The following is a 12,835-nucleotide window of genomic DNA, read 5'->3' as shown; positions in this document are numbered from 1 at the left end:
GATTAGATGGCTATTTATGGAGATATCTCCAGAATCACTACGAAGTAAAAGTTCTTCGTACAGATTTAAGAAGATATATAAAATATTAATCACCCAATCATTGAATGAAACCGATTCTTGTATTTTTGGGGTCAGGATGACTCTGTATATAACGAGTTTCATCAAATTATCAAGAAAAATTTTGTGCAATAATCTCGAAAATTCTTGAGCCATTTCTTTAATCAGAATCTTTGCAAAAATCAATCAAACTTTCGTTTCTTTGGATTACTTATGGAAATTAGGAATAAAAAATATAAAATCATCCAACTCATTATTGTACAAGAGGAAAGATTCTTCGTACAGGATTTTAGACGTATATCACAATACTCACTACCCATCCAATTAAGTGAAACGATTTTTATACCTTTTAAGTCAAAGTTACTCTATATCATCAAATATCGAAACAAAAAATTATTTCGGGATTTTCTCGATTTAGAATAAAAGTCATTTTCTAAGGTAATATTGGCTCAAAAAATACAAAACGCAGATCCATTTAACGGTTGGACATGTAATCGTATAAGAAAGGCGACATTTTACAGTAAACGCCCAGTGTCAATAGGCAATGAATCAAACTAAAAAGTAAGAGCGAGAAAAGTGTAAAATTATAAATTTCTCAAAAAGTTGTTATAGATCGATATTATTGCGGTATTCTAGCCTCAAAAATTATTAGGATTTCTTCAGGCAACTCTAGCTTAATCCGGTCGCCATTTATGTAATAGAGAAGAATAGAAGAATAGAATTTGTAATCAAAATTATAATTGGGAAACGGAATAAACGAAAATTTAAAATAGAAGAGACAAAAAATTTGTATAAAATTTCTTTAATTCATGTTTGTCAACATTTTGAATAAACAATCTTTAGAAATACACAACACATTTCGACGATAATAAATATTAAATAAGTATATTAAAATCCGTTTATTACAAAAAAAGGCAAATTATAAAAAAAATAACAACAATTTTATGATAAAAAATATATACGTTGGTAACATTAAACAATTGTATACATAAATTTTGATAAAATATAGTAAAAAACATCATACTTTTAAAAAATACAACTAATTTTATAGCCAAAAATTTGAACGAAAAAATGTATATCGAAATATTATAAAAAACTTTTCCAAAATGTATTTACCTTGAATAGTCGCTACTTCTAAAACTTTAATATTTTCGTAAAACAGGAATTATTATTTGGCCATTTTGAATTACGTATTTGGCACTATTAAATATCTTAGAAGTACTGTTACGCTAATTTTTGATAACAGGTTTGACTAAAATTTGATATGTTCGTTAACTACAGTTCGGTACAATATGAATTATTATTTTTGAAGCCAGTTGAAAATGATAACCAATTAGAAATGGTGAAGCGAAATAGTTCAATAGCTGGTGACACATTTAGCGCACGGATTTGAGCCATCTAGTTATATGGCTTAAAAGCATTGTCTGTGATAGTTGTACAGGGAATGATTGGTTAAATTAAATGTATTAAAAAATATTATTGACCCAGAATGAAATAATAAAAATAACAGTTTAGTATCAATTATATTGTAATATGTGAACAGCAGATCATTTGAGTGGTGGGACACCAAACCAGACCACCCCAATAATATTTTTAATAGTAAACAAATATTTTGTTCGCAAATAAACATCTTTGATCTTACCAATCAAAGCACGTAAACGCTTTTACAATGATAATGAAACATATAAACTATATGCCATTATGCCAATAAACTATCTCCTTCATATTCATTCTTTCCCGACTTCGATCTAACTCTAACTTAAGGAATATTTCTCCACCAACGAAACCATCTGGTTTTTTGGAATTATTATTAAAAAAATATCATAGACGATACTTTGAAGATATATAAATAATTGGGGCAAATCCGTGCTCTAAATATGTTATCAGCTCTTGGATTAAAATGTATTAACTCCTGCTAAAATATGTAGAAGATTTTTTAATTTAAAAATCTATTAAAACTGGATAAAGCTTGCTCTAATTTATCATACCAGTACGTGCTGCCCGTCATAGTAAGTTTTCATACTATGTGTTCAGAACAACCACCGTACTGGTGCTGTTTGTGAGCATACACAGTAAAGAGCGATCATAAATTTTTAATATTTTTGACACGAATTTTGATTTTTGGCTATAAGATTACCTATTTAATTCTTAATGTGAATGGCGATTCACAGTTTAGTTACAAAATTGTATAAAACAAAAAATTTTGTATTACTTTTTAGGACTGTGCAAATAGAATTTCTAAATTAATTCTTAAATTAATAATCACCATCCCTCTAATTTAAGAAGACTAGAAATATAATTCAATTTCAAATCTTTGTGCATAATATATATTTAATTATTATAATTGATTTGTCACAAAAATATAATATATCACGATAATAATTACCTAATTATTCGAGATTGAATTCTATATGGCAAGTAAGCTTTACATAAATTACAAAAGCTTTAGTTTTGTAGGAAAAAAATTCTACTCATTACTAAAATACTACCTAAATAATATCGATCATTGAAATAAGTATTTTAGATAAACGAATTACTGAATCACTAAAAGTAATTTACTGTACGGCGTAGCGTTGTATGAGTATTCGTAGTTTCGTACTGTACGAAACCTATATTATCTGCGAACTGCAATTATAAAAAATCGATAAGTTTTAAATAAATATTAAAAGATAGATATTGTTCAGTAAACACACCGTTAATTAAATCATAGAAGTTATAGTCCAAGCAAATTAGTATTGGTAACTAGAGTATTTACTTTAAATTCTATCAATATATGTAATATTCCAGGTGCTGTGTGAGTACGAGTCCCGAAAATCCTATAAAAAAATTAAAAACCTGTAAGTACGTTGAGAAAACCTATAAGAACTTTCTTGGTCTATTAGTTACATGGATTAAGCTATATTCCAAAGAGAAAATGAGTGTATACATTAACTTTTTTACTTCATTTGTTAGCAAAAGTTGAAAACAAACAATCAAGATTGGGTTAGTTGTGGGGGTCAATCTGCCAGGATAATAATTAGACACAAAAACAACGTGGTCGGGTTTTACTTTTTTTAAATTGATCATTAACCCATCTCATATCTTACAACATCAGGGTCGATTGAGTATTCAAATCAAAGTATGCTACTGAACTCAAAACTAATATTTAAAAATTTTATAAATACCATTCAATACCACTGTGCACTAATGTTTCCCTAAACCTAAACCTAAATATAAAAATATATAATTGAATTCAATCCAGAATAAATTCATATATAAATATTTACGTTAACAGTAATATTACTATATGGCATGCAATTGCAATAAAATAGACATTTTCATTGATTTTGGACAGAATGGTATTGACTTTTATGTTAAATGCACACAATTATTATTTATTTACTTGATTCTAGTTTTTAAATATTATTAATTAGGAATGTTTATTGCATATTTATTTAATGTTTTAATAATGCATATTTTTAGTGCTAAAATGACGACAATAACAATTTATATAATTAATCATTATTATTAAATATATTGGATTGTCGATTTTTCCTATTAATTAATAATTTCACTAAAAACCTTTTCGGAAGGGTATTTGTGTATTGTTATTGAATTAATATTAGAAATCGTATTTTTATATCATCGAAAAGAAATATTTATAATTATATAGACACGGGCGTCCCAAGAGGTGAGGCAGGAAGAAACAGCTTTCTCCTTAGAGATTCACAAAAATGATTCAAAGTCCAATAAATTAGTCGGGCTTATTGGCTGGCGACGTCCCCAAGTACAGGTAAAAAATAATAAGTAAGGACTACATAATGAGGATCTTTAAGACTAAAGCAAAAAATAAAATATATGAATATTCAAAGTTTTTAAATTATATTGAATGTAAAGGAGAGTTTTGGCTCAAACTCCAGGATTTACACACATAAATAATGTAAAAAACTGCATATGTTCTTATCCAAATCTAGATTAAAACATATGTTTTGTTGTCCTAATACTGTTTAGAGTTTAGATGTATTATGACAGTGATTTGTACGAATGATCAAACAAAATCAAAATCGGTTCAAGAGTTTGGAATCGGTTCACCCGTTTAGGAGCTACGATGTCACAGAAAGGTACACAGATAGACAAGTCAAACTTAAAACACCCCTGTTTTTGTGTCGAGGGTTAAAAAGAAAAGAAGGGTATAGATAAAATGAGCGTAAATTCAGAATAATTTAGAAGGAAAAATTGAAAAACTCTGTTTTTGATTCCGACTCAAACCATTCCCGATTACTGAATAGTTCGTTTAACTTAATAAAATTTGAATTGTCATTTCTCTTTGCAAGTACCATTCTTGAAATTAAAGGAACATCGATTAAAAAAATACACAAATACCTTATTTAAACTTGTAAGAATCGATACGGGTGTAAAAACTTGTGAGAATTTGTAATTTATTAAGAATCTTGAACGACTCGAGTAAAATTTGTTTTTAATTCATCTAGTTTAATTTTTTAACTTTTAATATTAAAACTATTTTGTTAAATATCAAACAATTATAGCCACCTCAGACAATAAAACATAGAGTCTAATATTTAATTTTAAATTTATTAATATTTTTATTATTATTCTGTTATTTTAACGAATACAGAATTAATTAATATGAATTTTAACACATTGAGCGCTTTAGCGATTCCAAAAACATCTACGGGGCTAAAATCCAACAACGTATATAACACATTGGAAAAAATCACCAAGTAGTGGCTGAGTTATTCATCATACCCATAACCATATTAACCCCCGACAGATAATGAGGGCCAATCCCTCGACATAAAACTTTCGTTTAAAATCGCTGACTTCATTATTAGCCGAAATATTTAAGAATAAATCATGATCGGGCTCCATTTACCGCCTTTAACTTTAAAGGGATTATTGAACACTATATTTACCTGCCGGTAATTAAATGTGCACACGGGTGAGCACACAGCGCTTAATAAACAAAAAACAGTACCCACCCATAATCATACTGCCAAAATAGAGAAATGGTAAATAACCATCGGTGGCACATGATGCTCAAAGTGTTAAAAACCATCTCCTATTCGAAAAAAACGATAGTACTTTACCAAAGACCAAACTAATATTGAAACGTCTTTTACCTTGCAAACTTTAATATTGACAATTGATATTTGTATTCAAAAATTCGTTGTTACAATATTCACTGATTATAATTGAATACTATTTTGTACTATTATTAGGACCGACTGGAATAATACTATTTTAAAAGTTTTAATAGCTTTCATCTGTGTTTATTTAGTAATCAGATTTCAGATTGGAACACTTGCAAACGACCTAGTATTGAATATAGATCCCATATGAATATATGAATATAGATCAAAACGTTTCAATTCAATAAAAGAAAATTAAGTACTAATAATAAAATATTAATTAAGATTGTATAGAAAGTGAAATTTATGTGTACGAATCATTTAGAATCCGATAAAAAAGATATTCGATACAATCTTAATATTCAAAGTGTACAAAGTTCAGCAGTTTTTATGTGAAAAATGGATTTGGAAAAATATTCGCAAATATTCAAGCCATTGACACTTTGTTAATTTAATTTCTTTTAAGAATTTAATTAGTTTTAGAAAAGAAGTTTCCTTAAGGTAGTTGGAGCACGCAAAATCTCAAGAAATATTCAAAACCATTACATTTAGATAATTATTTTTAATACAGGGGAGTATATGTGTATTCATTCTTAGTATATGTGTGAGACAGTAATATTAGATGTACAGTTACACTAATGTACAGGGCTGCTAGGGTATTATTTAAAATTTTTAGTCACAATATAGAGAAATATCAACAACGGGGAAAAATTACATAAGCGTTTAAGAAAGGAGCATACAGCGAACAATAATATATCATACGTTAAAAAGAGTAAGATATGCGAACATAATCACATAGTTATGTTCCACAAACATCGAGAATTATAAGATGAAAACACACTTATATGTTTAAATACAGCACAGCAAATTTACTTTAAAACTAAAGAAGTTACACATCTCCGCAAGATTATATGAGTGAGATTTAAGACTTTTTTTTAAAGAGTGTTATTCCAAAACGTGCGTCCAAATCGATTAATAAACCTTTTTACAAACCGTTAAAAAATTTAAAACGTGTAACAAAAACTTTTATAGCAATTGATTAGAAGTCATTTCTCATAAAAAAAACTGCAAAATTCTGTATACGATAAAATAATAAAAAAAAAGGGTCCGATGAGATATATTTTTAAAAATTAATATTAATTTTGCTGTAATATTTACTTACAACTTTTGTTTTAATTTTCTGTCATTTATAAATTACCTTTCACACATTTGCATTGCTAATCACAGAGCACTTTAAATAGCCATGTTTTTAGTTCTGTTCTGTTTTAAAAACAAACAACGAAATATTTGTTAAAACTAAATGGCAAATCAAAATTATTTTTTAAAATATTCAGGAAATTCATTTGAAATTTTTCTAACTAATTTTTGGTCCTCTTGGCTAACTTCTGTTTCTTCGCAAAATATTCGAGTAAAACATTTTAAAATATCATCACGTCGATGATAATGATCAGAATAATTTGTGTTACGTAGTACACGTCTACATAATTCCAAATATTGTGCTCGACGCTAAAAAAAGAATGATAAACAGAATTAATAAACAAACTTCAGTTATGAGTTACACGGGCGATCAAACAATCAGAGTATATTTTGTGGCTTTTGTTACATATTTTGTCTTCGATCTTGAAGGAGAATATTGAAATATCATAAAGATAATGTAGTAGAATGCTTCATATATCTCATAGTTAGCTAATAATTAATTTTAATTACCCGCCCCTCTGGTGATATAGACACAAAATGTACAATGATTTTTTAACCACCTGTATTTATATTTCTTTAGGCCTTACTGAATCCCCAGGTGAAATATCCGAGAGTTGCCTAACTATTATATCAATTAACACCTTGACATCATTTGTATAAAATAATTCTGCGGTAAACACATTACTAAATAAATCGATAAATAATTTAATTACAGAATTTGGAGGAGCTGGTTCATGGTCAAAAATTCGCACTGGATCCTCTACAAGTATAATAACAATATTAATTTAGATTTATAGTGTTGCTTTCAAAATAAATTTTTACCTTCACGATTTAAAAGTAAAAGTAATTTTTCCGTAAATGTTTTTGCATCTTCTACTTTCGAAGCAGTTGATACAACAATATTTTCATCACCGTCTTGAAATTGTAAATTAAAAGATAAAATAAGATTTAAAAATAAATCTGGTATTTGATCTTCAACGTCAACATCTGGTGGATTTTCAATCATTGTGTATAAGAACATCATAAAATCGAAATCGAAATGTTCTAAATGTGTTATTGGCATTTTTTCACCCATCGAACAAATCATTGTTAACAATAGAGATGAATAATTAAGCCGTTGCATATTTCGTGAGTTTGTTTTCATATCCCTGAAATAACAAAATATCATTATTTAATAAAGTTAATAAAGAAATTATCCTGACCAAATTTAATGACAGAGTTTCTTCAAATTATTGACCACAGTTCGAGGTGTTATAGTTGAAAAATTATCAGCCTAACTTGGTTATACAAATAACCAGGCCTAGATTTATGTGTTGGGTATATAGCATCGATAAAAAATATTTGCGTAGAATTTTTCTCTTCAGTTCAAATTTCTTATGTATTTTATTGTATCAGAACTAGCTGAAGAAACTCTGCGCATTGCCCAAGGATTGCGCTTTGTGTAAATCCGGCCCTGTCAATAACCAAAAAAGCAGATGTAAAGTTTTCTGTTGTCGTAGATTTGGGGTTCTCCAAGTAGCAAGTGAACAAAAGCAATGTGCGTTGCTAAGGCAACACAACTTACATCCTTCAACCTACCGAAACATTCTACAGTGGTATCCACAGTCACAGAAGTTGTAGTATCTGCCCAACGCTTCTTTTAACGCGTTGCAGGATGTAAGTTGTATCAGTTTAATTGACCTTAAAATTTAAATTGACAAAAAATTCAAAACAATTACCTGGCTAATTCTACGGGTAAAACAGAATTTAGCATAATATTGACTACAATTCGATCTAAACTACACATTACACCAAACGCTTGTAACAGTAATTGTCGAATCGACCAACGTACTTCCATTTGATAATACTGAATTAAATTTGTAACTCCACTGTATTGATCTTGAGACATTACATGTCTTGAAATATTTGCATCTGCATTACTCTAAAACATATTTATAAATAATAATTACTCTACACTAAGAACTTGAATCAAAAACCTAATGATTTTTGCCAAAGCTAATGTGAAAAAAATCCAAGCAATATTTCGGTGCGCAGTTTATTTCTAGAGTTTAATATGGTTTAGTCGATAATTAAAAATACATTTATTTTTTCAAAACTGAGAAACTGAATACTTGTTTGATAATATTAATTTATTTCGACGAGGCAAGCCATTGTCCATGTAAAAATATCGTCTTAAGGAAATATGCAAGGATTGGATAATACTATTTCAATAAAAATTTATAAAAAATACATTTTTTGATTAACAAAGTTTCCAAAAATCACAAAAAATTCCTAGGTCACCGGGCTTTTTATTATTATTTTATCGTTCAAAGTTGGCTGACAAAATGATGAATCATACAGGTTATTCTTTTCAATTGGATATTTCTATATCAAAAAAATCTAGAGAGTGTTATAAAAAACTATCTAAAATATTGTAGCCAATCTTATAGTTTATAATAATACCATAAAAATACAATGTTGCCGATAATATAAAAACAAAATTTTAATTTAATTATGAGTTAATCATTTGATGAATAGAGACGACTATAGTTATAGTATTGATGATTGAAGAGCGATATCTATATTATCAAATTTATAAGCATCACTTGCACACAAATATATTATTTATTTTTGTAGTTGCGTGGTATTGTAAATCAAAAAATAACTCATTACTTGATTAGAAAGCATGTGTTTGTTTGGTTTATATATATGTACCGTGCAATAAACCAAATCTTTTTTACAATACTGTAGGTTTACAATCACCTTAAAAACTTTGTATGTTTTCCTCTTTGTCAATTTCCTAGAGCAGGGGTGGTGATCCATTATATATCAACGTGCCACTTTTTCTAAGGAAATGCTTAATAAGGCCACTTGTGTTCGTTCGTAATATAATATTTCATGGTGTCATTGGTTCACCATCTCTGGGCTCTAGAGATTTACTTATATTAAAACTTACCAAAATTGATATTAGTTCATGAATGTAGTCCATAATGACCATTTCATCTTCATGTAACATCCAACTACGTTGCTGAGAATCTTCTTTACACGATGTTAATTCATTAAATATTACTTTTAAACGAGTAGCATCATGCGTTTGATTTAACAACGGCTCTGATGCATTTAAGCTACCTTCTAAATGCGTTAAAATTGTTTTAAAATAACGCTCAAAATTTGAAGGTAGAATTTCTTGTAAACCTTAATAAAATTTTTAAATTTCGTAAATATAGTTTATTACATCAAAAATTATCCTAATTAGTGACAAAATTGGTATCTTCAAACTTGGATGAGATTTTGTGAAGGAAAATGAAACATTTAAAAATAGAGAGTTCATGAATTGGATAGATTTTTAGCACCAAGCTAGTGGTAGATTTTAGCATCAAATACCACCTGGCGATATTCTATATCTCCTAGAAATTTATTTGTTTAGATACTAAATTATTATTATTTATTATATACTCTAAATTAAGTAGTAAAATTGGCTCATTTCATGATTTTACAACCAAATGTTCGATTTTATATTTATTACAAAAGAAATATTTAGCCAATTTTCATGAAGCCTCAAATATCTATCCAAAAATGTTTAACAGCTCTTCTACTACAGCCAATTTAGATTCACAAACTTAATGTCATCCTTTGATACAGTATTCAAGAGTTATTTTGCAAGATATCAATTTTTGTCTTCCTTTTGGCTTTACAAAAAAATTCAAATATTTGTCTATACCTTCAATTACGGTTACCACAGCAACACGGGACAATTCATGACTTAATTGAGTGTTTCTCCTGACTGTTTCCACTAATTCATAAACAGGTTTTTGCTCGACATCAAATAATGATAATTTTCTTAAATTTTCTTGTCTTGGACTTGTAATGCAACGATTTTTTTGAGAATTTGGACTAATACTTGTATCTGACAACACTTTAGTTTCTGAAGGAGAAGTACTCCCCTAATATAAAACAGATTGAAATATTGTTACAAAATTTAAAAAAATATAACAAAATTAGTGAGAAATCAGCGAACACCAATTGATCGTTTACAAGAAGGGTTGAGCTGATTTATCACCTTTTTGAGAATTCCAAACTTAATACAGCAGGGAAAAAATCGTTAGAAATTTGAATTCTACGTTTCATGCGTTGAGTCTATAATAATACATTTTTTAATAATGTTCATAAGTAAACAGGATGTTTAAACTTATATAACTGTAACCGCAGATTATCTAATCTAAATGCTTTATTTAATAAACTTATTAATATTCTAAGAGACGGGCTAGTTTACTTAATCGGTAAAGGCTACATCAAAGTTTTTCTAAAATATTTTTGTTGTCTTTAGTCAATTTCAAAAATTATTTGGACACAAATACAAAAATTTTGATTTTTGGCTTAGAAAGTTTTTTTTTTACAATTTTTAGATCCGTTTAAACATAAATGGATTTTTATCATGGTTTTGTTTTCAGTTGACAGTTTTCAGCTACAACTGACCGTTTGACTGAAAAATGATTGTTTTCGAGGCTTAAAATCATTGGTGAAAAAAAATTATTTTTGAATTTGAAAAATCCGCGCTTGTGATAGGTAATTTTTTAAATACTACTTCTTAGGCTATGGCACACGGACAGGCAACATGGTGGAATACGAAAAACACTGTTATAAGTTTAAATTTCAATAATTTTGTTTCCTGCCTTTCTTTAAATTAATAAATCTTATAAATCTAGATTTTTAGGCGTACAAATCGTCGATCAGTAATGTATATAAAAACAAATACTAATTACCCGTCCAGTATGCTTGCGATCTTTTTTATGATGTTGCTTAATAGGTTCTTCGTACAATTCATTTTTATGCATATTAACTCCAGGTATATTATTAATACCATCTCCGGCTGCTGCGGATGGTGAATACCCGGGGCTTCTTCGTGAATTGGATGATTCATGATCTACTTTTTTATGAAGAGGCTTAGCCACCTCTGAAACTGATGTATCGTTAAAATGATCCGGAGGCTTTGGAGCAACACCTTTTTTATGGTTTGATAATTCGGCTTGTCGTTTTTTATCACTTAACCGCAATATTAATTCTTGTTTATCAGCAGACAAGCCAGTTTTACCACTAGTTTTATGTAATGAATCAATACAATTATCAATGAATTGAATTAGAAATTGTGGTGTTACTTTAATTGTTGTTACATAATTTGAGGGTACGAAACCCATCTGGCCACTCTCATTTACCACTTGCCACCAATTTCGTTGCTTGGTTGATGTTTGATGTAATATAAAATGATCATTTTCACGAAAACTTAATGTTTTGGCAAATGAGGCATTAAAATCATATAAAGCGCGTAACATATCCAAATTTCCTTTAAAAGTGAAAGTATTCATTTAAAAAAAAAAAAAAAGTATGAATTACATCAAACCAGTTTGTTGTTTATGAATGATATTCTTACCTAATTCAATCCTGTTGTCCGACATGGTGATCGTATACTTTTATGCATTCAAAACAATTTCAATTATATTTTATTTGAAAATTTATAATTTCATTTTTCACTCTTCTTCAACAGCACCTGTTTAGATTGGGTTTGACATTACAAGTACCTAGAATCATTGTAGGGGGCAATACTTGTGCGTACAAATGTCAATGCACACATTTCATTTGTTTTAAATAGATATCTGTTTTTAGAACTTCAACTAACTTCTATTTATATATAGAGGGCAATATACTCACTTATTTTTCGCTTTACGGCTGTAAATGGCTTAATAATTATGTTCGAATTAACCCATAATTCAATATGGACGTGAGATCATAGTACGGGCTTGTCAAATTTGTTGACATACTGTATGATATTAATTACTTACATTTTATATGGTATTTCATTAAATGATACTATTCTACGGCTTTTTATTAGAAAACTTAATAATAACCAGAGTAAATTCTGTGTTGTAAATTCATTTTTTTAAAGTGTAAATTATACATTGAACTGACACCAATTGACAGATCACCTACTTATACGTCATCAACAGAGAGCGCCAAAAAAACTGAGTTTAAATATCTCAAAATTATAATGTATTTTAAATATTTTTTTACACTTAAATACAGCATTTTTAAGCAGTATTTATATTTTTTACTTTGGTATAATGGTGTAAAAAATGAATTAAAAAAAAAAAAAAAAAAAAAAAAACATGTATATTCCCTATTACGTTCAAATTAGCCCATAATGAAACCAAAACACATAGGATTTTAGATTTCTTGTTTTCTATATTTTAATCAGATTATAATAGCAAACATCCTATCCGTTTACGTCTGAGGTTGAACTTTTTCATTAATATAGCCGTAGGTAATTATTTTGTACTAGATGTTCTCATCAAATAATACATAAATCGCTTGGAGACAAGCTTAAATTACTAAGTTCCGAGGTTTAAGCCATTTTTTTTATATGCTCCAATCCTTTAAAAATAAAATTCTTAAAGTACTCAATATTTCAATATTATTTT

General features: G+C 28.4%; 1 protein-coding gene across 2 annotated transcripts; it reads right to left on the bottom strand.

Annotated features, from left to right (window-relative positions):
* Positions 1-2,476: 2,476 nt before the first annotated feature.
* Positions 2,477-11,927, bottom strand: LOC123296776 (NCK-interacting protein with SH3 domain). Of its 2 annotated transcripts, XM_044878428.1 has the most exons (10): positions 11,791-11,927; positions 11,126-11,703; positions 10,084-10,306; positions 9,319-9,557; positions 8,102-8,304; positions 7,206-7,531; positions 6,971-7,143; positions 6,385-6,692; positions 2,751-2,873; positions 2,477-2,682 (listed from the first exon to the last, which is right to left on the bottom strand). In XM_044878428.1, exons 1-8 carry the CDS (start codon positions 11,813-11,815, stop codon positions 6,501-6,503), a joined length of 1,959 nt encoding a protein of 652 aa, XP_044734363.1. In that variant the 5' UTR covers positions 11,816-11,927; the 3' UTR covers positions 2,477-2,682; positions 2,751-2,873; positions 6,385-6,500. The 2 variants fall into 2 exon arrangements, with proteins under 2 accessions (XP_044734363.1, XP_044734362.1); XM_044878427.1 differs by having other exon boundaries at positions 2,477-2,873.
* Between the last annotated feature and the right edge of the window lie 908 nt (positions 11,928-12,835).

This window comes from Chrysoperla carnea, chromosome 3 (genome assembly GCF_905475395.1).
Source record: "Chrysoperla carnea chromosome 3, inChrCarn1.1, whole genome shotgun sequence".
NCBI classification, from domain to species: domain Eukaryota; kingdom Metazoa; phylum Arthropoda; class Insecta; order Neuroptera; family Chrysopidae; genus Chrysoperla; species Chrysoperla carnea.
The sequence above is the reverse complement of the archived record's forward strand: the minus strand, read 5'-3'. Positions and strand labels throughout refer to the sequence as shown.